The 27,450-nt window shown below is 43.9% G+C and overlaps 1 protein-coding gene across 6 annotated transcripts in view; it reads left to right on the top strand.

Moving 5' to 3' along the window:
• The window catches only part of CDKL3 (cyclin dependent kinase like 3), a 138,606-nt gene that overhangs the window by 65,753 nt on the left and 45,403 nt on the right, over window positions 1–27,450 (top strand). For 3 of the 6 annotated variants that reach the window (XM_063705904.1, XM_063705903.1, XM_063705902.1), the window contains 3 exons: window positions 749–911; window positions 2,627–2,724; window positions 25,489–25,582. In XM_063705904.1, coding sequence (XP_063561974.1) covers window positions 749–911; window positions 2,627–2,724; window positions 25,489–25,582 — 355 coding nt within the window. Of the gene's footprint in view, window positions 1–748; window positions 912–2,626; window positions 2,725–5,566; window positions 5,888–10,304; window positions 12,582–19,127; window positions 20,379–25,488; window positions 25,583–27,450 lie in introns of those variants that run through there. The other 3 variants (XM_031010699.3, XM_055386640.2, XM_031010697.3) reach the window with 3 other exon arrangements.

The following is a 27,450-nucleotide window of genomic DNA, read 5'->3' as shown; positions in this document are numbered from 1 at the left end:
ACCCTGTCTGTACAAAAAATGAAATAAAATATATTAGTCGTGTGTGGTGGCATGTGGCTATAGTTTCAGACTGGGGGGCTAAGGTGGGACTATGGCTTGAGCCCAAGAGGTTGAGGCTGCAGCCATAATGGCGCCACTGTATTTCAGCCTGGACAACAAAGCAAGACTCTGTCTTAATAATAATAATAATAATAATAATAATAATAATAATAATAAAGCCAGATGCAGTGGCTCATGCTTGTAATCCCAGCACTTTGGGAGCCCAAGGCAGAAGGGTCACTTGAGCCCAGGACTTTGAGATCAGCCTAGTCAACCTAACAAGACCCCATCTCTACGAAAAATTTAAAAATTAACCAGGCATGGTGGTGTGTGACTGTAGTCCCAGTTACTTAAGAGACTGAGGTGGAAAGATCACTTGAGCCCAGGGGGTTGACGCTGCAATGAGTCATGATCATGCTAATGCACTCAAAATAATAATAATAATAATATTATTATTATTATTGTGGTTCTCATGACCAAGACTATTATGCTCAGAATATTAAATATGCTAAAAATGTTTGCTTTATGAAACTTTTATTGGAGTTTGGTCTGTTGATATGTTCAATAGTGTTCTATTCTAAATCTTCTTAATTATTAAATTAATTGTTATGTCTATCTTATACCATCCAAATGGCTAGCAATTCTAGGATTGTCATTCTACAAATAGTTAGACACATTTCTTCAAACTAACTCTTGTTTGTTTGTTTAGAGTCAGATGGAGAAGGGTATATTTAATGAGCGAACAGGTCACAGTGACCAAATGGCAAATGAGAACAAAAGGAAGCTGAATTTTTCCAGATCTGACAGGAAAGAATTCCATTTTCCAGAATTGCCTGTCACAATACAGTCAAAAGATACAAAAGGAATGGAAGGTACACATTTGTTGCATAGCTTTACAATTATGATGATATCATTTATAAGATTTTTTCATAATATAACTTACATTTTATAGTGTGATTTAGGTAGAAAATAGTAAATTGGTGAGGAAAAGATTTCAGCTGATGAGATTTTCTCCCCATTGTCAAATAAGGGGTATGATTTTAAGGAGATAATTTTAAAGAGGCTTAGGCTTGTAATCCCAGCATTTTGGGAGGCCAATGCAGGAGGATTGCTTGAGCCCAGGAGTTTGAGACAAGCCTGGGCAACATAGCAAAACCCTGTCTCTACAAAAAATAAAATAGCTTGGTGTGGTGGTGTGTGCCTGTAGTCCCAGCTACTCCAGAGGCTGAGGTAGGAGGATTGCTTGACCCAGGAGGTTGAGACTGCAGTGAGCCGTGATCACGCCACTGTACTGCACTCCAGGATGACATAATGAGACCCTGTCTCTAAAAAAAAAAATTTTTTTTTAATTAAAAAGAAAAATAAAGAGAGGTTAAGACAGCTTTAAAAGGTAAATTATTAAAATTTATTTATTTATTTATTTATTTAAGACAGAGTCTCACTCTGCTGCCCAGGCTGGAGTGCAGTGTTGCAATCTCAGCTCAGTGCAACCACCACCTCCCAGGTTCAAGTGATTCTTGTGCCTAGCCTCCTGAGTAGCTGGGACTACAGATGCCCACCACCACGCCTGGCTAATTTTTGTATTTTTAGTGGAGACGGGGGTTTCACCATTTTGGCCAGGCTGATTTCGAACTCCTGACCTCAGGTGATCCACCTGTCTCAACCTCCCAAAGTGCTGGGATTACAGGCGTGAGCCATTGCAGCTGGCTGCAAAGGATAAATTTTTTATTAGCTCAATGTTGTTGAAATGTTAGAACAGTATTTGAGAAATTTGTTTAGTATATGACCTGGGGTAAATTGCCTTTCTATGTTTCTTCATGATCATTTACCCATATAGTAGCAGAAATTTTATATGTATTTTGGGCATCCAAGGATTAAATATTTAAGATTTATAGGCTGGGCACAGTGGCTCACACCTGTAATCCCAGCACTTTGGGAAGCCAAGGTGGGCGGATCACCTGAGGTCAGGAATTTGAGACCACCCTGGCCAATATGGCAAAACCCCATCTCTATTAGCCAGGCGTGGTGGCTCATGCCTGTAATCCTGGCTACTTGGGAGGCTGAGGCAGGAAAATCACTTGAAACTGGGAGGCGGAGGTTGCAGTGAGCCAAGATCGCGCCACTGCACTCCAGCCTGGGTGACAGAGTGAGACTCCATCTCAAAAAAAAAAAAAAAAGATTTATAAACTTAAGATTTATGTCAGAATGAAACTCACTTTTGTCTTGAATAAATGTTCTTATGTTTCTCTGAAGAACAGTGACACCTTGTGAAAAGTTAATATAATAGCAAGAATATCATCCTTGCACAGTTCAAGAGGAATTATCTGATCCACTTAACAGTTACACTGAGAATAATAAAATAAAATAAAATAAAATAAATGTCTTATTTTAATACTTAGACTATTTGTAAAGTTATAAAACAAATAATTTACCATATTTTACCATTACAACTCATAATTTATTTTGTTCCTTTGTAATAAACTGAGAAACTGACTTAGTGGATTTCTATTTGAAATTCTTGGAAAGGAAAGTAAAATTTCAAAGTAGGAATAACAAATTTTCATTGTTTTGTATATTTTTGCAAAAGTTAAACAGATAAAAATGCTGAAGAGGGAGTCAAAGAAAACAGATTCATCTAAGATACCAACTTTACTTAACGTGGATCAAAATCAAGAAAAACAAGAGGTAACTCTTTTTGTATATAGCTTTTACTAAGGCATGTTGTTTAGAGGACTTGACTCAGTGTATAAATTTAGTTATTACTATTGGAAAGCTATATAAAAATTCAAAATTTTATAATCTTTGAACTCAAGAAACAGATCTATATTTTCCTAGAATAACCCATTAATAAAAGTTTCTAAAAGTTATTTTTTGGTGGGTAATGTTGCATGATTAGAATGCATGGCACCCAGGGAAAATAGTTATCTGTATTGTGTGTAGTGTCCGATATCAGGCAGGTAAGTCAGACTAGTGAAAATGAATAATGGTATAAATATATGGTTATATGGCCACAAGCATGTGTATCTTTGCCTTTAAGCCTCTTCCTTCCTTCTTGTTTTCTCTCCAGTTTATTCCCCTATCTCTGCTGTCTGCCTACTGTCCTATTTTCACAAATATTTGCTCTCAGCTAACTATCAGGTAATCTTGTTGAAATATTCCCAGTCCCTACCCACCAGAGAGATTCTCAAATTTTATTTGAAAATCTTGAAGCCTGTAATATCCAAATGAATGCTCTATAAAGACAGTCTTTTAAGAGAAAGAGATTGTGCTGAGCACCCACTGAATTAAATCATATCGATGGCCTCCTATTCTGCACTTGTGAGGTCATCTCTGTATGTGATTTATCAACTTCTGTTTTTGTTTTTGTTTGTTTGTTTGTTTGTTTTTGAGACGGAGTCTCTCTCTGTCGCCCAGGCTGGAGTGCAGTGGCGCGATCTCGGCTCACTGCAACCTCTGCCTCCCGGGTTCATGCCATTCTCCTCCCTCAGCCTCCGAAGTAGCTGGGACTACAGGCACACGCCACCACGCCCAGCTATTTTTTTAAAAAATATTTTTAGTAGAGACAGGGTTTCACTGTGTTAGCCAGGATGGTCTCGATCTCCTGACCTCATGATCCGCCCGCCTAGGCCTCCCAAAGTGCTGGGATTATAGGCATGAGCCACCGCACCCGGCCCAACTTCTGTTTTTTTAAAAAATAAAATTTATTACAGTTTTACTCATGATAAAATTAGTAAATACTTATTAAGAAAATTTGAAGAAATTAAAAATATTTTAAAAAATCTGAAACTCTGTAAGAAGGCATTTTAACAAGGCTACTTGATCTCTATAATATTTGGATAAGAGGGTTATCAGACACTATTAGATGTATTCTCACTGTGACATTTAGGCCTATCTCTTTAGTCTTGGCCTAGAGCTTGTTAAGAACTCCACAGTCCACTTTGCAGAGAAGAAATGTTGTAGAACAAGAACGCTATCAGGCCGGGCACAGTGGCTCACACCTGTAATCCCAGCACTTTGGGAGGCTGAAGAGGGTGGATCACCTGAAGTCAGGAGTTCAAGACCAGCCTGGCCAATGTGGTGAAACCCCGTCTCTGCTAAAAATACAAAAATTAGCTGGGTGTGGTGGCTTATGCCTGTAATCCCAGCTACTCGGCAAGCTGAGGCAGGAGAATTGCTTGAACCTGGGAGGCGGAGGTTGCGCGGTGAGCCGAGATCAAACCATTGCACTCCAGCCTAGACAACAAGAGTGAAACTCCATTTCAAAAAAAAAAAAAGAAAGCCATTAATAGTCATCTTTCGGTTCATTATAAAAAGTAATAAGGTGGCTTTAAGCTTTTAAATTTGGGTGACATACTCATGTCACAGCATGTTGCACAGCATACCATTTGCACATTTTTTCAATCATTGGGTGAGTTAGGGCTCCTGAGGTAGGCAGACTATTAATGTGCCTCATGTGTTTATCCCATTGTCCTGTGAGAGTCCCCAGGAACTAAAATTACTTTCTAGTCCAGGAAAAAAGGAACTCTGCAGGAAAAAAGACCCTTCTGTGATTTTTAGGATAAATAATAAATTAAGGAGGGAAAACATCTTCTTGTTCATATGATATAGAACTCCAGAAAAAATGAAGTCATCAGTGTTGGTTATAGTTTATTTGTACTGCTTATTCAAATGCAGCTCTGACAAGTGACTGAAATTGCATAAAAGGCTAGTACAACTGGTTTTAATAAATGTCAGAATTAAGAACATTTCTTAAATTTTGAGCCTGTAGTTTATTTTAGAGCATGAAAGAATATGACATATTTTTAAAAACGTAAGATAGGGAATTGCTAGTTATTTTTTCTATTCTTGGCTCTGTATTGACTTGGTTTTCGAATTATACATCAGATCCAAGTACTTCTCAGGTTTACTTTATTTTTTATTATTTATTTATTTATTTATTGAGACAGAGTCTCACTCTGCCACCTAGGCTGGAGTACAGTGGTGTGATCTTAGCTCACTGCAACCTCCACCTCCTGGGTTCAAGCAATTTTCCTGTCTCAGCCTCCTGAGTAGCTGGGATTACAGGTGCCCGCCACCATGCCTGGCTAATTTTTGTATTTTTAGTAGAGACGGGGTTTCACCATGTTGTCCAGGCTGGTCTCGAACTCCTGACCTCAGGTAATCTGCCTGCCTCGGCCTCCCAAAGTGCTGGGATTACAGGTGTGAGCCACCACGCCCTGCCAGGTTTACTTTTTAAACTCTTTCAGCTATCTTAAATGTGCATGCATGCATTGAATAGGTTCTATAACCAGAGAGAGACTAAATTACTGGGAATGAGTGAGTTAGGCAAGAGAGAAAAGAGTCCGTACAAAGGCCACCTTTTGTTTTGTTGGATGATAATGATAAGGAATACATTGCTAAATAGTTTCCCTGTACCTTATGAAACAACCCATAGGGGCAAAGTACAAGTATTTATCTCTGGCTGTATTTCCTTAGCCAAAGACTCACCATGTCCTCAATTAAAGACCTGTTTCTATTTACTTTTTAGAATACAGGAAATGCACAAACTGAAAGGAAGAAGAACTTGCCAGATGTAGAGTAGAAAATGCAGCAGCTGAAAATTCAGGGAATCCCAGAATCACTGTATGGTTTTTTAAAAATCCTTTTTATTAATGTTACATACACAAAAATGCTAACTAGATAATTTTACAGGTATATCGCAAATCCTGTTAGTTATATGTACATTCACCTAAATTTGTTTTTAAATTTATTAATCTTTAAATTATTCATGTTTTCTTAATTTGAACATGAATTTATAAAAACTACCTGACTGGTACATCCTAATAAAATTGCAGCTTACATTTAGTCATATAATTTTATTTGATCACCTATTATTTCAATCATACTTGATTAGTGGTCATTCTTAGCATTGGCTTAGGGCTTTATTTTTTTATTTTTTATTTTTTTTTTTTACTTGCAGCAAAAATAACATTTATTTCTATTTGCGAGTTCAAGATTTTTGATCTTTAGAAGAAAACAACTTTCCCTTCACTCTGTTCCACTCATGCTGCTGAGGATGGGTGTGGGGGCAGCAACTGTGAGGAAGGAGGAAGCTGTGTGCTGAAGGTGGTCGTGCCTCTTGCCCACCTACCTGAGTGACCTCATGGAGCCGAGCCACCCACAACACCAAGGCCACCTGCCTGTCTCTGCACTGCCATGGCAACAGGCACAGAAACCTCGTCACATTTGGCCAACTGCAACTAGTGGCTTTTTTGTACCAGCCAATTTTGATTCTCCTTGTATCTTCTCTCAGGTTTAGGGGAACGTTCACCTTTCACCATTTGTTTTCACAGTGTAGTCCTTTGTTACATCAGCATTATGTAAGTCATTTGTTTGTTTGTTTGTTTGTTTGTTTTTTTTTTTTTATTGATCATTCTTGGGTGTTTCTCGCAGAGGGGGATTTGGTAGGGTTACAGGACAATAGTGGAGGGAAGGTCAGCAGATAAGCAAGTGAACAAAGTTCTCTGGTTTCCCTAGGCAGAGGACCCTGCGGCCTTCCGCAGTGTTTGTGTCCCTGGGTACTTGAGATTAGGGAGTGGTGATGGCTCTTAACGAGCATGCTGCCTTCAAGCAACTGTTTAACAAAGCACATCTTGCACCGCCCTTAATCCATTCAACCCTGAGTGGATACAGCACATGTTTCAGAGAGCACAGGGTTGGGGGTAGGGTCACAGATCAACAGGATCCCAAGGCAGAAGAATTTTTTCTTAGTACAGAACAAAATGAAAAGTCTCCCATGTCTACCTCTTTCTACACAGACACGGCAACCATCCGATTTCTCAATCTTTTCCCCACCTTTCCCCCCTTTCCATTCCACAAAACCGCCATTGTCATCATGACCCGTTCTCAATGAGCTGTTGGGTACACCTCCAAGCCGGGGTAGTGGCCGGGCAGAGGGGCTCCTCACTTCCCAGTAGGGGCGGCCGGGCAGAGGTGCCCCTCACCTCCCGGACGGGGTGGCTGGCTGGGCAGGGGGCTGACCCCCCCCACCTCCCTCCTGGTCGGGGCGGCTGGCCGGGCAGAGGGGCTCCTCACTTCCCAGTAGGGGCGGCCGGGCAGAGGCGCCCCTCACCTCCCGGATGGGGCGGCTGGCCAGGCGGGGGGCCGAACCCCCACCTCCCTCCCGGACAGGGCGGCAGGCTGGGCAGTGGGCTGACCCCCCCACCTCCCTCCCGGACGGGGCGGCTGGCCAGGCGGGGGGCTGACCCCCCACCTCCCTCCCGGACAGGGTGGCAGGCTGGGCGGTGGGCTGACACCCCCACCTCCCTCCCGGACGGGGCGGCTGGCCGGGCTGAGGGGCTCCTCACTTCCCAGTAGGGGCGGCCGGGCAGAGGTGCCCCTCACCTCCCGGACGGGGCGGCTGGCCAGGCGGGGGGTTGACCCCCCCACCTCCCTTCCGGACGGGGTGGCTGGCCGGGCGGGGGGCTGACCCCCCCACCTCCCTCCCGGACAGAGCGGCTGGCCGGGCAGAGGGGCTCCTCACTTCCCAGTAGGGGCGGCCGGGCAGAGGCGCCCCTCACCTCTCGGACCGGGTGGCCAGCCAGGCGGGGGGCCGAAGCCCCACCTCCCTCCTGGACAGGGCGGCAGGCTGGGCGGTGGGCTAACCCCCCCACCTCCCTTCCGGACGGGGCGGCTCGCCGGGCGGGGGGCTGGCCCCCCCACCTCCCTCCCGGACGGGGCGGCTGGCCGGGCGGGGGACTGACCCCCCCCCCCCACCTCCCTCCTGGACGGGTTGGCTGGCCCGGCGGGGGGCTGACCCCCTCACCTCCCTCCCGGACAGGGTGGCAGGCTGGGCGGTGGGCTGACCCCCCCACCTCCCTCCCGGACGGGGCGGCTGGCCGGGCTGAGGGGCTCCTCACTTCCCAGTAGGGGCGGCCGGGCAGAGGCGCCCCTCACCTCCCGGACGGGGCGGCTTGCTTGGCGGGGGGCTGACCCCCCCACCTCCCTCCCGGACGGGGCGGCTGGCCGGGCGGGGGGGGCTCCTCACTTCCCAGTAGGGGCGGCCGGGCAGAGGTGCCCCTCACCTCCCGGACGGGGCGGCTGGCCAGGCGGGGGGTTGACCCCCCCACCTCCCTTCCGGACGGGGCGGCTGGCCAGGCAGAGGGGCTCCTCACTTCCCAGGAGGGGCGGCCGGGCAGAGGCGCCCCTCACCTCTCGCACCGGGTGGCCGGCCAGGCGGGGGGCCGAACCCCCACCTCCCTCCTGGACAGGGCGGCAGGCTGGGCGGTGGGCTAACCCCCCCACCTCCCTTCCGGACGGGGCGGCTCGCCGGGCGGGGGGCTGGCCCCCCCACCTCCCTCCCGGACGGGGCGGCTGGCCGGGCGGGGGACTGACCCCCCCCCACCTCCCTCCTGGACGGGTTGGCTGGCCGGGCGGGGGGCTGACCCCCCCACCTCCCTCCCGGACGGAGCGGCTGGCCGGGCAGAGGGGCTCCTCACTTCCCAGTAGGGGTGGCCGGGCAGAGGCGCCCCTCACCTCCCGGACAGGGTGGCTGGCCGGGCGGGGGGCTGATCCCTCCACCTCCCTCCCGGACGAGGTGGCTGCCGGGCGGAGACGCTCCTCACTTCCCAGACGGGGTGGCTGCTGGGCGGAGGGGCTCCTCACTTCTCGGGCGGGGTGGCTGCCGGGCGGAGGGGCTCCTCACTTCTCAGACGGGGCGGTTGCCAGGCAGCGGGTCTCCTCACTTCTCAGACGGGGCGGCAGGGCAGAGACGCTCCTCACATCCCGGACTGGGCGGCAGGGCAGAGGTGCTCCCCACATCTCAGACGATGGGCGGCCGGGCAGAGAGGCTCCTCACTTCCCAGATGTGATGGCGGCTGGGAAGAGGCGCTCCTTGTTTCCTAGATGGGATGGCGGCCGGGCAGAGACGCTCCTCACTTTCCAGACTGGGCAGCCAGGCAGAGGGGCTCCTCACATCCCGGACGATGGGCGGCCAGGCGGAGACGCTCCTCACTTCCCAGACGGGGCGGCAGCCGGGCAGAGGCTGCAATCTCGGCACTTTGGGAGGCCAAGGCAGGCGGCTGGGAGGTGGTTGTAGTGGGCCAAGATCACGCCACTGCACTCCAGCCTGGGCACCATTGAGCACTGAGTTAACCAGACTCTGTCTGCAATCCCGGCACCTCGGGAGGCCGAGGCTGGCTGATCACTCGCGGTTAGGAGCTGGAGACCAGCCCAGCCAACACAGCGAAACCCCGTCTCCACCAAAAAAATACGAAAACCAGTCAGGCGGGGCGGTGCGCGCCTGCAATCGCAGGCACTCGGCAGGCTGAGGCAGGAGAATCAGGCAGGGAGGTTGCAGTGAGCTGAGATGGCAGCAGTACCGTCCAGCTTCGGCTCGGCATCAGAGGGAGACCGTGGAAAGAGGAGAGGGAGAGGGAGAGGGAGAGGGAGAGGGAGAGGGAGAGGGAGAGGGAGAGGGAGAGGGAGAGGGAGAGGGAGAGGGAGAGGGAGAGGGAGAGGGAGAGGGAGAGGGAGAGGGAGAGGGAGAGAGGGAGAGGGAGAGGGAGAGGGAGAGGGAGAGGGAGAGGGAGAGGGAGAGGGAGAGGGAGAGGGAGAGGGAGAGGGAGCTGGCTTAGGGCTTTATAATTACAGAAGGAAAAGTTTCTAAATATGTGATAAAGTAAGATCCTGATGTCTGGGAACACCAAACATTTCTGAGCAAACAAATATACTTGACAACCATGTAACATGGGTTTGGCTTCACACTGAACTTTCTGGAGCAGCATTTAAACATATCATGAAGATTGTTTAAAAGGATGGAAATTGGTCGGGCATGGTGGCTCACGCCTGTAATCCCAGCACTTTGGGTGGCCGAGGCAGGTGGATCATGAGGCCAGGAGTTCGAGACCAGTCTGGCCAGCATGGTGAAACCCCGTCTCTACTAAAAATGCAAAAAATTAGCCGGGCATTGTGGCGTGCACCTGTAATCCCAGCTACTCAGAGGCGGAGGCAGGAGAATTGCTTGAACCCGGGAGGTGGAGGTGTAATAAGCCGAGATCATGCCACTGCACTCCAGCCTGAGCAACAGAGCGAGACTCCATCCCGCTGCCCCCCACAAAAAAAAAAAGATGGAAGTTGAGCAAGGCATTGAAGCAAATCTTTTGGCTTGACTAGCATGTTTATAACTTAGTAATTTACATGTAATTTAGCTTAATAAAGTCAGAGTTTTGGTAGCATATATTTACATTCCAGTCCCTGATTCTTACTAGCTTGGTTTCTAATTTTAGGGTGGAGATGGCCATTGTGAGGGGAAGAATTTAAAGAGAAACAGGTTTTTTTTCTGGTAGTGTCTTTTCTTTTAAATAGTCCTAAAAATACAAGATGACAACTCTTCCTGTTTTATTTATCTACAATAGAAATGTGATGTGAGTTGTTGTTAAGACAGCCATCCATGTGCATGAGCATCATCCAGCTTTTTTTTGTTAGCAAAACATTTACTGTTTTCTTTTCCCTTTTAAGACTCTGTTGATGTGATAATTTGATTTGGAGTTATAAAGTCATCTCTTCTCTGCCTACTTCTTTTTTTTGCCATGATTACTGAGTGGATAACACAAGCCGTGACATGATACAAACTGTACTTATACTTAATGATCTCTGCCTTCTCGTAGCCACATAACCTCGAGTCAGTTATCTCCTATAACACACAGGCCTCTTTAAATGAGTTCTTAATAAAATATTTGATCCGTTGTTTTAAAAGCTATTCATGGCTGGGTGCGATGGCTCATGCCTGTAATCCCAGCACTTTGGGAGGCTGAGGCAGGCGGATCACTTGAGGTCAGGAGTTCGAAACCAGCCTGACCAACACGGTGAAACACCATCTCTACTAAAAATGCAAAAATTAGCTGGGCATGGTGGTGCACACCTGTAATCCCAGCTACTCAGGAGGCTGAGACAGGAGAATCGCTTGAATCCGGGAGGCCAAGGTTGCAGAGAGCCAAGATCATGCCATTGCACTCCAGCCTGGGAGATAAGAGCGAGACTCTGTCTCAAAACACACACACACACACACACACACAAGCTATTAATGGTCGGGCACAGTGGCTCACGCCTATAATCCCAGCACTTTGGGAGGCTGAGGTGGGCAGATCACCTGAGGTCGGGAGTTTGAGACCAGCCTGACCAACATGGAGAAACCCCGTCTCTACTAATAATACAAAAATTAGCCGGGTGTGGTGGCACATGCCTGTAATCCCAGCTACTTGGGAGGCTGAAGCACGAGAATCGCTTGAACCTGGGAGGCGGAGGTTGTGGTGAGCCGAGATCGTGCCATTGCACTCCAGCCTGGGCAACGAGAGTGAAACTCCGTCTCAAAAAAAAAAAAGAAAGAAAAAAAGAAAAAGCTATTCATTACATTACATGGTTAAAAATATGTTCTGTTGGTCAGCAATGAAAGCACTTATTTATAATTTAGCAGCATCTCTGGTCTAAAAACAAAGAAAATATATAATGTTTATAAAATATTTAAAAATAATGTGGTATTCAAATGTTAAATTGTTTTATCTGTGATCTGAGGGACCAAAATAGACGCCCCTTTATCAACTAAGATGGACCCTAACGTTAAGGAAACAAAAATTACCTCTGGGTTGAGGGTTTAGGGCTCAGCTCACATGACAACTTTCTAAATTCCTAGGCTGTAAGAAAAATCACACTCTCGCTGGGCACGGTGGCTCACGCCTATAATCCCAGCACTTTGGGAGGCCAAGGCAGGCGGATCACCTGAGGTCAGGACTTCGAAACCAGCCTGACCAACATGGCAAAACCCTGTCTCTAGTAAAAATACAAAAATTAGCCAGGTGTGGTGGTGCACGCCTGTAATCCCAGCTACTCGGGAGCCTGAGGCAGGAGAATCGCTTGAACCCGGGAGGCAGAGGTTGCAGTGAGCTGGATGGGGCCACTGCACTCCAGCCTGGAAGTCAAGAGTGAGACCACATCTCAAAAAAAAAAAGAAAGAAAAGAAAAAGAAAAACCACACTCTTGCTAAACTCCCTAACAACAGGAGCTGTCAGGCAAATTCCTAATCCTGATTTACAACCTAGACTACTACACCTCTGAATGAATAGAGATCCGAGTGTGTGTGTGTGCGTGTGTCTCTGTGTGTTTGTGTGTGTGTGTGTGTGTAGAGACAGGGTCTTGTTCTGCTGCCCAGGCTGGTCTTGAACTCCTGACCTCAAGCAGTCCTCTCACCTTGGCCTCCCAAAGTGTTGGGATTACAAGCATGAGCCAGCACGCCTGGACGCAAACATTCTTTCCTGATAAGCAACTATAGACCTTAAGTAAGTTTCAGCCAGTTTATAGAGGCTGCACAAACTGTCTTTATGTCTTATAGTTCACCTTTTGATGTAAAGAGACAAATTCTACCTCATCTTAATGCTTAAAGTCCCATTCCAAAGTGAACATGGGATGTATATTATATTTATATGTTTGCCCATTGCACATGTGCTCTGTTCCTCTCATAAATATGTAAAACTTTCCCTGCAAATCTGCTGAATATGTATGACTCTCTTGTGTTGTACAGGCCCTGTAAGGCATAAAACCCAACCTGCTCTTTTCCTCTTTGAAGAGAAAGCACCTTCAGTCCATGCTGGAGATTGTCTTTTCCGGGTTTGCAAACTGGTATCACCAATAAAATTCCTTTTTTCTACTATTTAGCCATCTTGGTGGTCTTTTGGATGACATATTCTCTTAAATAATTGTCAGCACTCAGCTGGGTGCGGTGGCTCACGTCTGTAATCCCAGCACTTTGGGAGGCTGAGGCAGGCGGATCACGAGGTCAGGAGATTGATACCATCCTGGCTAACATGGTGAAACCCCGTCTCTACTAAAAAATACAAAAAATTAGCTGGGTGTGGTGGTGGGCACCTGTCGTCCCAGCTACTTGGGAGGCTGAGGCAGGAGAATGGCGTGAACCCAGAAAATGGAGGTTGCAGTGATCTGAGATTGTGCCACTGCACTCCAGCCTGGGCAACAGAGCGAGACTCCATCTAAAAAAAATAAAAATAAAAAATTGTCAGCACTCTTCTAGTTTCCTAGTTCCATCTGATAATGCCTTCTATGTGGTACAGACTTGTTCTATTTCATAAAGTATACAATATACAACCCAGCACTACCAAAATTCTGAATCTTCCTGTTCTTCAAAAAATAATAAAATTGGATTAACTGGTGTTTTACCAGGACTCTACCTCATTTTATATTTACTAAAGAAACATGAAAAACAAAGGAAAACATAACTTATTATAATATTGTGATCTCTGTTAATCTCAAAAAAGCTTGATTAGAATTGATAGCTGAGGCCATTATACATAATATACCTTTCTAACAGACTCCCTGGTGGCCTCAGCAACTATTAGGTTGGTGCAAAAGTAATTGCTCCTCTAGGGAAATCAAGAGTTATTCCTGTGGTAGGTTCAACAGGTATAAATCTGCTGATTGCCTGTTGTATTTATATATTTGTTGATCCTTACTCCAATGTCAAAGATTGTCCATTTTCAGGAGTCAATTTCTACAAAAATGCCTACTGGAATTTTGATGGGATTGTTTTAAATCTATACATCAATTTGAGAATGGATATCTTAACAATATCAAGGCCAGGCATGGTGGCTCGCACCTGTCATCCTGGCATTTCAGGAGGCCGAGGCAGGCAGATCACTTGAGGTCAGGTGTTGAAAGCAGCCTGGCCAACATGGTGAAACACTGTCTCTACTAAAAATTTAAAAAATTAGCTGTGTGTGGTGGCAGGCACCTGTAATCCCAGCTACTTGGGAGGCTGAGGCAGGATAATTGCTTGAACCCAGGAGGTGGAGGTTGCAGTGAACCGAGATTGCGCCACTTCACTCCAGCCTAGGCAACAGACTGAGACCCCATCTCAAAAAGAAAAGAGAAAAAAAAATCAAGTCTTCCAATTCACGAGCATGATACAAACTCTTTATTTAGATCTTCTCTAATTTTCCTCCTCAATATTTTATAGTTTTCTGTAGCAATCTGATACATCATTTGTTAAATTTATTTTTATATATTTTGTTTTTTGATGCTGCTGTAAATGGTATTGCTTTTTAAAATCTCATCTTCCAGTTGTTTGTTGCTAATATACAGAAGTACAATTTGTTTTTCTGTGTTGATCTTGTATCCTGAGACCTTGCTAAATTCACTTATTAGTTCTGGTAAGTTTCTGTTTTTCCTTCTTTCTCTCCTGACTCCCTCCCTTCCTTCCTTCCTACCTTCCTTTCTTCTTCTCCTTCATCTTCTTTGTTTATTCTTAGGATTTCCTATATAAATTGGCCTATATAGGATGCCTTCCTATATAGGCAATCATGACATCTGCAGAAAATAAGTTTCGCTTCTTCTTTTCCAGTGTTCATGCCTGTGTTACTTTTTCTTGCCTTATTGCACTGGCTGGTATTTGTGATACAATTTTGAGCAGAAGCCATGACAGTGGACATTTGCTTTTTTCCTGTAGCAGAGGGAAAGCATTTTTATTCCACTAAGTATGATGCTAGCTATAGGTCTTATGTAGATTACCTTTATTAGATTGAGGAAAGTTCCCTCTGTTCCAGTTTCCTGAGAGTCTTTACCATGAATGGGTGTTGAATTTTGTCAAATGCCCTTTCTTCATCTACTGAGATGGTCTTATGATTTTCATCCTTCATTCTGTTAATGTGAATTATATTAATTGAAATTTGAATGTTAAACCAACCCTACATTCCTGGGATTAAAATCCATTTGATTCTTTTTATGTATTATTGGATTCAATTGATAAATATTTTATTTCATTTATTTTTTTTGAGACAGAGTCTTACTCTGTGGCCCAGGCTGGAGTGCAGCAGTGTGATTATAGCTCACTGTAATCTTGAACTCCTAGGCTCAAGCAATCCTCCCACCTCAGTCTCCCAAGTAGTCAGTCACTGCAGCCATGTGCCCCATGCCCAGCTAATTTTCATTTTCTTATTTTTGTTGAGATGGAGTCTTGCTTTGTTGTCCAAGCTGGTCTTAAACTCCTGGCCTCAAGCTGTCCTTCTGCTTAAGCCTCTCAAAGGCTGGGATTATAGGCTGAACCACTGTACCTGGCCTATTTTATTTTTAATTTTTTTTTTTGTAGAGACAAGTTCTTACTCTGCCACCCAGGCTGGAATGCAGTGGCACAATCATAGCTCACTGCAGCCTTGAACTCTTGGGCTCAAGCCGTCCTCCCAACTCAGCCTCCCAAGTAGCTAGGACTACAGGTGTACACCACCATATCCAGCTAATATTTAAATTTTATTTTCGTAGAGTCAGGGTCTTGCTATGTTGCCCCAGCTGGTCTTGAACTCCTGGCCTCAAGTGATCCTCCCACCTCGGCCTTCCAAAGCACTGAAATGGTTAATATTTTATTAAGGATTTTGGCATCTATATTAATAAAGGATTTTGGTTCATTTTTTTCTTGTATTGTCCTTGTCTAGTTTTATTATCTTTGTTAATGTTGCTTATAAAATGAATTAGGAAGTATTCTCCTGCCCCCCAGCACTCCCCCATTTCCTGAATTTGTGTAGGATTGATTTTATTTCCTCCTTAAATGTTTGTTAGAAATTGGCAGTGAGAGGCCAGACGTGGTGGCTCACACCTGTAATCCCAGCATTTAGGGAGGCCGAGGCAGGCAGATCACCTGACACTGGGAGTTTGAGACCAGCCTGACCAACATGGAGAAACCCCGTCTCTACTAAAAATACGAAATTAGCTGGGCATGGTGGCGCATGCCTGTAATCCCAGCTACCTGGGAGGCTGAGGCAGGAGAACTGCTTGAACCTGGGAAGCAGAGGTTGTGGTGAGCCGAGATCATGCAATTGCACTCCAGCCTGGGCAAAAAGAGTGAAACTCCATCTCAAAAAAAAAAAAAAAAGAAAAGAAATTGGCAGTGAGGCCAACAGGGCCTGGAGTTTTCGTTGTGAAAGGATCTTAATATACAAATTTAATTTCCTTACATTTATTTAATAGAGATATTCAGATTTTCTTTTCTTCCTTGTATCCGTTTGTTTGCTTCTTTCAAGGAATAGATTCATCCCAACTAAGTTGCTGGTTGTATTGGCATAAAATTATTTAATATTTTCCTTTGTTATCGTTTTTAAGTTGGTGGATCTATGGTGATGTTCCCTTTATCATTCCTGTTATTGATAATTTGTGTTTTCTCTCTTCCTTTTTTTTATTGGTAAGTCTAGATAGAGGTTTATCAACTTTGCTAATCTTTTCAAAGAACTGCTTTTTGTTTTATTATTTCTATTGTTTGTTTTCTATTTTATTGAGTTATGTTCTTATATTTATTATTTCTTCTTTCTATTTATTTTGGTTTTAATTTGCTCTTCTTATTCTAGCTTCTGAAGGTGGAGGCTGAGGTCATTGATTTGAGACCTTTCTTTTCTAATATGAGCATTTAAAACTTTAAATTTCCTTTTATAGCTGCTTCCTACAAATTTAAATGTTGTTATCCTATCATCAGTGAAAGTATTTCCCAACTTACTTTTTTATTTTTTATTTGATCCATTTATTTAGAAATCTGTTTTTAATTACCATCTATTTGGAGGTGTTCCAAATATCTTTCTGTTACTGATTTTTAATTCAATTTCAATGTGGTCAGAGAATATACTCTGTATTATGTGAATCCTTCTAAATCCATTGATTCTTGTTTAATATCCTAGCATATGGTCTATCTTAGTGAATATTTGTACTTGAGAAGAATGTATATTCTGCTGAAAATGGGTGTAGCATTCCATAAATGTCAATTAGGTCAAGTTGGTTGATGGTGCATTTAAATATCATATCTTTACTGATTTTCAGTTTACTTTTTGAATCAATTACTGAGGGAAGACTGTTGAAATCCTCAATTATAATCATGGATTTGTCTGTTGCTCTTTTCATCAGTTGCTTTATGTATTTTGAAGCTCTATTATTAGCTGCATATATATTTAGAGCTATAATATTTCTGATAAAATTGACCCTTACCTGTTATCACATGCCTGAAAACAGTTGTTTTATATATTTTATACAGTTTTATTATTATTTAAGGTAAAGCTGATACCTGTTACTCCAACATGGCTATCACTAGAAGCTCAGTTAAAGAGTTCCTTTTTTTTTTTTTGAGATGGAGTCTCGCTCTGTCACCCAGGCTGGAGTGCAATGGCATGATCTTGGCTCACTGCAACCTCTGCCTCCCAGGTTCAAGCGATTCTCCTGTCTCAGCCTCCCAAGTAGCTGGGATTACAGGTGTACGCCACCATGCCCAGCTACTTTTGTATTTTTAGTAGAGACGAGGTTTCACCATGTTGGCCAGGCTCGTCTCGAACTCCTGACCTCAGGTGATCTGCCTGCCTCAGCCTCCCAGAGTGCTGGGATTACAGGCGTGAGCCACTGTCCCCAGCCTGGTTAGTTTCTCTTAATAATAGTTTGATGAACCTGTAAACAATGGGAAAGCAAGAGATATGATGTTTTCATAGTTCACACATTTGGGTTCACTTCTTAGACCTCTTCACTTTTTTGTCTACACTCCCCAGGTAATTTTGTCCAGACACATAACCTTGAATACCATTTATATGCTGATGATTCTGAAATCTCTCCTTCCAGCCTGGACTTCACCCACAAACTCCAAACTCAGATTTCCAATTACCCATTCAACAGCTATATTAAAATATATAATAGGTATCTCAAACTTAACATATCCAAAATTAAAGTCCTGATCTCTTCCCCACTCCATATGCTTCCTTGAGTGTTTTCTGCATGGGTAACTCCATTCTTCTAATTGCTCAAGAGAAAAATCTTGGAGTAATCCTCAACTCCTCTCTTTTTCTTATACCCTACATCATCCTTTCAGCTCTATTTTCAAAATATTTCCAGGATTTGACCACCTTATACCCCTTCACTGCTATTCACAACATCTCTCGTCTGGATTTTGTAGAAGTCTCCTAACTGATCTCCTGCCTTCACCTCTGTTCAACCTTCAGTTTCTTGTTCTTCAGTTTCTTCAGTTTCAATGCACTGCCTGGGTGTTCTTAATAAAACTTAAGTCAGATTGTGTGTGGTGGCTCACACTTATAATCCCAACACTTTGGGAGGCTGAGGTAAGAGGATCCCTTGAGGCCAGGAGTTTGAGATCAGCCTGGGCAATATAGCAAGACCCCATCTCTACCAAAAAATTAAAAAAAAAAAAACTTAAATCAGATGATGTCATTGCTCTGCCCAAAACCCTCATGGCTTCCCATTTCACTCAGAGTAAAAGCCACAGACATCACAATAACTTACACAGCCCTACACAGTATGCCTCTCCCCTTCTTTGACACCATTTGTTATTTTCCTCCCTATTGCTCATTCTGTTCCAGGCCCACTGGCCCCTTTGCAATTCCTACAGCACAATGGTTATGCTTCTGCCTTAGAAACTTTGCTCTTGCTGTTTCCTTTGCCTAGAAAATCTCTTTCCTCATGCATCTACACTATTTCTTTCTTCACCTCCTTCCAGTTCAAGACAAACTCTTTTTTTTTTTTTTTTTTTTGAGACAGAGTCTCACTCTGTCACCAGGCTGTAGTACAGTGGCGCAATCTCGGCTCACTGCAACTTCCCGACTCCCTGATTCAAGTGATTCTCCTGCCTCAGCCTCCCGAGTATCTGGGATTACAGGCATATGCCACCATGCCCAGCTAATTTTTGTATTTTTTAGTAGAGACGGGGTTTCACCATGTTGGCCAGGAGGGTCTTGATCTCTTGACCTTGTGATTTGCCTGCCTCAGCCTCCCAAAGTGCTGGGATTACGGGCGTGAGCCACTGCGCCTGGCCAAGGCAAAGTTTTAACGTCTTGTTCACTGCTGTATTCTCCATGCTTAGAACAATGCATAACATATATTGGCACACAATAACATTTGCTTTGTGACGAATGAATGGATTTATTAAGCACTCCACATAGTAAGTCACTTGAGGAAAAAAAACAGAAGAATGAAATATAAGATAATTTTACCGGTGGGGTAGAATATGCCGTGTGTATCATGTTAGTATTAATTTCATTTTCTGGATAACAGTACTTTGTATTGATTGTTTCCAGTAGCTGTTACATGGTCTGTATGCCCCTCTTGCTCAAGAGAGTGAGGATGATCCTGAAATTCTCTTCGAAGTCAGATTATCGTAGTCTCCTCAAGAGGGAGCCCACAATCCAGCATTTTCAAGAGCTGGAGTCACCTTCTGACCCTAACAGAGGACAAGCCATTTGGTCTCCTGTTGGACGAACTAATGTATGAAGATGGGGTGCTAATACAGCTGTGCTTTTTGGTCTAAATCCCCTAGATGAGAGATGCAACAAAAGTGCAAGCTAGGAATTTGGTTTCCTCAGATGAATGACTCCAAAGTCTCGGGACATTTCAAACCAAGACCTAGATTATACACATTTCAGGCAACATTTACTCTTGGGCATCTCTGAGTAATTTCTTTGTGGCTACTAATTATTACGTTGAACAGTATTATTACAATGTTAAAAGCATCTGATGCCTCATGAAATTACTTTAACAACAGGATTTATTATATAATTATTCTGCCATCAATATTGTTGGATTCCTTGGATTGTTGTTGAGTTTGGAAAATTGGTTTCTTTAATTTCTCTTTATTCTTCAAATAGAAAATGTGATGGTATCAGAATATTTATTGAAAGTGTACCTGCAAACTCCTGGGGATTTTTTCTTTTCTTTTTCTTTCTTTTTTTTTTTTTTGAGACAGGGTCTTGCTCTGTTGTCTAGGCTGAACTACAGCGACATGATCATAACTTACTGCAGCCTCAAATTCCTGGGCTCAAGCAATCCTCTTGCCTCAGCCTCCTGAATAGCTGGGAGTACAGGTGTTCACCACTATGCTGGGCTCATTTTTAAATTTTTTGTACAGACAGGGCCTCACTATATTGGCCAGGCTGGTTCTTTAAAAAAAAAAAAGTTTATTGAACAAACATTCCATTTTCATTTAAAGTCGCATATTATGAGAGTCCAGATTAGTATCAGATTACCTGAGTTAGAAGGCAGATGCTTTTATCACCTCTTCATTGGAAACCTGTTTGGTGCTTTGCTGCCTCAGTTTTCCCAGCTGGATAATGGGGACAAAATAGCTTATCTTAGAGATATTGTGAGGACTCAAGGTTTAACACACACAGGACACAGTGGGTTTGTAGTGATGAAATTTAGTAGTTCACTGGGTCTCTGTGTCTTCTTCAAGGATGAAGAATTATGGTCTTTAAGTTTTGTTGTGTGAGTTATCTGAGTTTATCCTGACTTAATTCCCTTTGGGAATAAATTAGGTCTGAAAGTGTCCTCTACTCTTGTTGCATACTGCCTGTGAAACTCCTAGGGTATCTGTGCACTGGTCACCATTTATTTAGACATAAAGTTGGCATGAGTTATCTGTTCTGCAGGCATAAAGTGTTTCATTAAATACAAGAAAAATCATGGCATTTACAGTTTTAAAAGAGAACTGTATAATGTGTCCGCTATTGTGGTTGGGAAGAAAATTAATCTCTGGAGACCCAGTTAGAGTTGTACCATGTCAAAAGAGAGATACTAGTACTGTAATTCTTTTCCATCCTGAGAAAAGCAAGTTTAGCTCAACACTTTCCAACTTTTATCATTTGGGGTTACATTGGATTTTCTCAGAGTTTTTGTGTGTTAGTGGAGTTTTAAAAGTAAAGTTACAGGCCAGGCTTGGTGGCTTATGCCTATAATCCCAGCACTTTGGGAGGCCGAGGCGGGCAGATCACCTGAGGTCAGGAGTTGGAGACCACCCTGACCAACATGGAGAAACCCCGTCTGTACTAAAAATACAAAATTAGCCGGGTGTGGTGGCACATGCCTGTAATCCCAGCTACTCGGGAGGCTGAGGCAGGAGAATCACTTGAACCTGGGAGGCAGAGGTTGTGGTGAGCTGAGATCGCACCATTGCACTCTAGCCTGGGCAACAAGAGTGAAACGCCATCTCAAAAAAAATAAAATAAAATAAAATAAAATAAAGTTACAAACATAGCTGTGGTAAGGTGTCGAGAAGATGAGTTACTGGTTAATTTAGGCAGATCCAGGTTTTATGGAAGCTGATACTTTTAAATGAGGGCGCTTTTTGAGGAGAAAACACAAAATTTCAAAGGCAAAATTAGAAGGGCTCTTTCCATGGCTTTGGGTGCAGCCTGTGCAAGTGAGGGACTACATTGGCTTTCAACAAATATGCCTCTGCTGATAGGATTGCTCCTACTTGGTTCTTCATGGCCACCAAAACTCATGCAAACAAGTAGGTTATGGCAATGGCAGTGGCAGGGGCAGCTGAATTGGCAATCAATTGGCCAGGTCTTGAAATCTGTTGGGTAGCATCCACGTGATGATTGGGAGTCTTGGCTCTAAGTCCTTTGACCACGTGAAGTTGTCATAAGTGAAAGGGGATACAACTGGTTGCTCAGTGGGTTGCTGCTGTGTGGCACTCATTACCTTTCCTTTGGAAGAAGGGACACAGAATATAGTCACAAGGATAGGGAACACTCTCCTGTGTTTAACACCCCTTGAAGAATAAAATTAAAATTCGATCCATTAAATAATTGAGTCAGGGTTCTGTTTTCACCAGAGTAATAAAAACTTGCTTTTGATGGGCACCAGTTATCACCTAATTGTCAAATTCAGTGACTTTTTAAAAATCCTTATTTTTCCTGATCTTTGTGTCACATTTCACACTATGAATCATCTTTTCCTCCTCAAAGCGCTCCTTCTTTTTTGTCACATGTCATCATTTTCTTCTTAATTCTAAGTGCTTTTCTGTTCTACTGATAATTTATCTTCCTACCTGTTTCCCTGGCAGTTCTTAAGGCCTCCACTCTTCCCTGTTCCTTGAGAGAAGTATGTTACTCTTATAGCTTGGCTACCACCTCTGAGGGTATTACTCCAAAATTTGTAGTTCTTCCACAGACATTTACCTGAAGCTACAGTCTCTGTATGTTTGCTAAATGTTTCCACTTTATCATTTTGCTGTTTCTTCAGCCTTACTGATAGGGTTTGGCTGTGTCCCCACACAAATCTCATTTTGAATTCCCACGTGTTGTAGGAGGGACCTGGTGGGAGGTAACTGAATCATGGGGGCAGGTCTTTCCTGTGCTGTTCTCGTAATAGTAAGTCTCATGAGATCTGATGGTTATTACAAGGGGGAGTTTTCCTGCACAAGCTCCCTCTCTTTTTGCATGCTGCCATCCATGTAAGACATGACTTGCTGTTCCTTGCCTTCCACCATGATTGTGATGCCTCCCCAGCCATGTGGAACTGTAAGTCTAATAAACCTCTTTCTTTTGTAAATTGTCCAGTCTCAGGTACATCTTTATCAGTGGCATGAAGACAGACCAATACAGTGAATTGGTACCAGTAGAGTGGGGCATTGCTGAAAAGATACCCAAAAATGTGGAAGCAACTTTGGAACTGGGTAACAGGCAGAGGTTGGAACAGTTTGGAGAGCTCAGAAGAAGACAGGAAAATGTGGGAAAGTTTGGAACTTCCTAGAGACTTGTTGAATGGCTTTGACCAGAAGCTTGATCATGATATGGACAATAAAATCCAAGCTAAGGTGGTCTCAGATAGAGACGAGGAACTTGTTGGGAACTGGAGCAAAGGTGACTCTTGTTATGTTTTAGCAAAGAGACTGGCAGTATTTTGCCCCTGCACTAGAGATTGTGGAACTTTGAACTTGAGAGAGGTGATTTAGGGTAACTGGTGGAAGAAATTTCTTTTTGTTGTTGTTGTTGTTTTTCTTTTTTGAGACAGTCTCACTCTATAACCACTCTGGAGTGCTGTGGCATGATCTTGGCTCACTGCAACCTGTGCCTACTGGGTTCAAGTGATTCTCCTGCCTCAGCCTCCTGAGTAGCTGGGACTACAGGCGTGTGCCACCACACCCACCTAATTTTTGTATTTTTAGTGGAGACGGGGTTTCACCATGTTGGCCAAGATGGTCTCGATCTCTTGACCTTGTGATCCACCTGCCTCGGCCTCCCAAAGTGCTGGGATTACAGGCATGAGCCACCGTACCCAACTGGTGGAAGAAATTTCTAAGCAGCAAAGCATTCAAGATGTGACTTAGATGCTATTAAAGGCATTCAGTTTTATAAGGGAAGCAGAGCATAAAAGTTCAGAAAATTTGCAGCCTGACAATGCAATAGATAATAAAATCCCATTTTCTGAGGAGAAATTCAAGCCAGCTGCAGAAATTTGCAAAAGCAATGAGAAGCTGACTGTTAATCCCCAAGACAATGGGGAAAATGTCTCCAGGACATGTCAGAGACATTTGCGGCAGCCCCTCCCATTACAGACCCAGAGGCCTAGGAGGAAAGGCCCAGGGTCCCCATGCTGTGTGCAGCCAAGGGACTTGGTGCCCTGTGTCCCAGCTGCTCCAGCCATGGCTGAAAGGGACCAACGTAGAGCTTGGCCTGTGGCTTTAGAGGAGCAAGCCCCAAGCCTTGGTAGCTTGCCTGTAGTGTTGAGCCTGTGAGTGCACAGAAGTCAAGAATTGGGGTTTGGGAACCTCCGCCAAGATTTCAGAGGATGTATGGAAATGCCTGGATGTCCAGGAAGAAGTTTGCTGCAGGGGTGGGGACCTCATGGAGAACATCTGCTGGGGTAGTGCAAATGGGAAATGTGGGGTTGGAGCCCCCACACAGAGTCCCTACTGGGGCACCGCCTAGTGGAGCTGTGAGAAGAGGGCCACTGTCCTCCAGACCCCAGAATGGTAGACTCACTTGTTACGGGAAGTCAGGGGCCCCGAACGGAGGGACCGGCTGAAGCCATGGCAGAAGAACATAAATTGTGAAGATTTCATGGACATTTATCAGTTCCCCAATCAATACTCTTATAATTTCCTATGCCTGTCTTTAATCTCTTAATCCCGTCATCTTTGTAAGCTGAGGATGTATGTCGCCTCAGGACCTTGTGATGATTGCGTTAACTGCACAAATTGTTTGTAAAACGTGTGTTTGAACAATATGAAATCTGGGCATCCTGAAAAAGAATAGGATAACAGCGGTTTTCAGGGAACAAGGGAGATAACCATAAGGTCTGACTGCCTGTGGGGCCAGGCAGAACAGAGTCATATTTCTCTTCTTGCAGAAAGCGAATAGGAGAAATATTGCTTAGTTCTTTTCCCAGCAAGGAATAACCCTGGGAAAGGAATGCCTTCCCAGGGTGAGGTCTCTAAAATGGCTGCTCTGGGAGTATCTGTCTTGTGCGGTTGAAGATAAGGGATGAAATACGCCCTGGTCTCCTGCAGTGCCCTCAGGCTTGCTAGGATTAGGAAATTCCAGCCTGGCGAATTCTAGTCAGACCGGTTGTCTGCTCTTGAACCCTGTTTCCTGTTAAGATGTTTATCAATAATAATGTGTGCCCAGCAGGACATGGAACCTCATCAGTAATTCTAGTTTCACCCTGGCCTTGTAATCTTGCTCTGCCTCTCTGCCCTTGTGATCTTTTATTGCCCTTTCAAGCATGTGATCTTTGTGACTTACTCCCTGTTCGTATCCCCCTCCCCTTTTGAAATTCCTAATAAAAGCTTGCTGGTTTTGCAGCTCAAGGGGCATCACGGAGCCTACCAATCGGTGATGTCACCCCTGGAGGCCCAGCTGTAAAATTTCTCTCTTTTGTACTCTTTCTCTATTTCTCAGACAGGCCAACACTTAGGGAAAATAGAAAAGAACCTACATTGAAATATTGGGGGCTGGTTCCCCCGCTATTCACTGACCACTTGCACTGTGTGCCTGGAAAAGCTGCAGACACTCAATGCCAGCCCATGAAAGCAGCCAGGAGGGAGGCTGTAGCCTGCAAAGCCATAGAGGTGGAGCTTCCCATGACCATGGGAACCCACCTCTTGCATTAGTGTGACCTGGATGTGAGACATGAAGTCAAAGGAGATCATTTTGGAGCTTTAATAATTGACTGCTCCACTGGATTTTGGATTTGCATGGGGCCTGTAGCCCCTTTGTTTTTGCCAATGTCTCCCATTCGGAATGGCTGTATTTATCCAATGCCTGTACCTCCATTGTATCTAGGAAGTAAATAACTCGCTTTTGATTTTATAGGCTCACAGACAGAAGGGACTTGCCTTATCTCAGATAAGGCAAGTGGACTTTTGAGTGGACTTTTGAGTTAATGCTGAAATGAGTTAAGACTTTGGGGGACTGTTGGGAGGGCATGATTTATTTTGAAATGTGAGGATATGAGATTTGGGAGGGGCCAGGGGCGGAATGATATGGTTTGGCTGTGTACCCACACAAATCTCATCTTGAATTCCCATGTGTTGTGGGAAGGACTTGGTGGGAGGTAATTGAATCTTGGAGGCAGATTTTTTCCATGCTGTTCTTGTGATAATAAGTCTCATGAGATCTGATGGTTATTACAAGGGGGCGTTATCCTGCACAGGCTCTCTCTTTGCGTGCTGCCATCCACGTAAGATGTGACTTGCTGCTCCTTGCCTTCCACTATGATTGTGAAGCCTCCCCAGCCATGTGGAACTGTAAGTCCAATAAACCTCTTTCTTTTGTAAATTGTCCAGTCTCAGGTATGTCTTTATCAGCAGCGAGAAAACAGACTAAAACACTTACCATATCTAAACTGTATTAATTTCTCCCCAAACCATCTTTCTCTCTTAGCTTTTCTTGTTTTTAAAAGTAGTACTATGGTTTTCCTTGGCTTGAAACTTGGCATTAACTTAATTTTTTCAGCTTCCATGTATCTGATAGCTATTCAGTCATCAGGCCTACTTGACTTACTCTAACAAATTTTGATCCTCCCAAATTGTATTAATTTTTCATGTTTAAGCTTATGTAGTCTTCCTTGTGTGACCTGGACTCTTCCTATGAAAGGCAATCTCCCTTTTTTCTAGGTTCCCATATTCCATTGTTTATACTATGTTTTACATCCTGATTTGTGATGCTAGTTGCCTCTTAATTTGTGTGTGTCATCAACAAAACTATTAGTTCTTGGAAGTTAGAGTTGTCAAACCGTTATCACCCAACCCCCAGTGCCTTTATATGATTATGTACCTTAATGTGTATGGAACAAATAATTTAAATTCAAAATGACCTTGGTAGTTTGGAGACTTATTGAAGAATTAAGGAATAATGTTAAAAATGATCAGTAATACTGAACCCAGGAGGCGGAGGTTGCAGTGAGCCGAGATTGTGCCACTGCACTCCAGTCTGGGTGACAGAGCAAGACTCCATCTCAAAAAAAAAAAAGAAAGAAAGAAAGAAAGAAAGAAAGAAAAAGCAATCTACTTTTTCATTTCTGGAAATATGTGTGGTGGGTATCTGATTAAATGTATACTGCATATCCTGAAAAACTCCAATTGTAAAACCTCTCATCAAAGGCCCAAAGTTACTGGTGGTTTAGAGCACTGGTTTGAACAGGTCACCCAGGTGGAAGGAGATAAACCTAGTAAGCAAGTTTGGAAGTTATGTTGGAGACTGTGCATGAAGTCGAGCCTGTAAAAAGTGTTACCCTAAGTAAAGAGTGAATTAGAAAAAAAACCTACTCCTCAAAAAGAGGAGGCAGAAGAATTGCTTGAACCCGGGAGGTGGAGGTTGCAGTGAGCTGTGGAACCACTGTACTCCAGCCTGGGCGACAGAGCGAGACTCCATCTCAAAAAATATATATATACATTAGGACACAGAAATAGTGAAAATATATGTTAGAAAAGATATAACAGGCAAACAGGGAAAAAAGTTAGTGTGGCTCTATATTATCAGGAAAAACAAATTATAAAGCAAAAAACTTACTATACATAAAGAGGGACACTACATATAATTATTTAATTCGCTGAGAAGGCATAAAAGCCAAGAAGTTTTTGCACCAAAATATATAAAGCATAAATTTAGTGAACATGAGAACTTGAAGAATCCATTATCATAGCATGATATTCTTAATACTTCTCTTTCAGTAACTGACAAGGAAACAAAGAAAAACTATGGATACGGATTTGAATAACACAATATTTAAGTTTGATTTAATAGATATATAAGAAAACATTTTGCCCCAATATGAAAAATAACCCATATAAACCCATCTATATGATTTTTTTTTTGGAGACAGTGTTTTGCTGTGTTGCCCAGGCTGGAGTGCAGTGGCATGATCTTGGCTCACTGCAACCTCTGCCTCCTGGGTTCAAGTGATTCTCCTGCTTCAGCCTCCCAAGTAGCTGGGATAACAGGCATGCACCATGATGCCTAGCTAATTTTTGTATTTTTAGTAGAGACAGGGGTTAGTCATGTTGATGAGGCTGGTCTCGAACTCCTGACCTCAGGTGATCCACCCACCTCGGCCTCCCAAAGTGCTGGGATTACAGGTGTGAGCCACTGCGCCCGGCCCCATATATACGAAATT

The sequence above is a fragment of the Gorilla gorilla genome, chromosome 4, assembly GCF_029281585.2.
Source record: "Gorilla gorilla gorilla isolate KB3781 chromosome 4, NHGRI_mGorGor1-v2.1_pri, whole genome shotgun sequence".
Lineage (NCBI taxonomy): Eukaryota > Metazoa > Chordata > Mammalia > Primates > Hominidae > Gorilla > Gorilla gorilla.
This window is presented reverse-complemented; position numbering and strand designations above follow the sequence as displayed.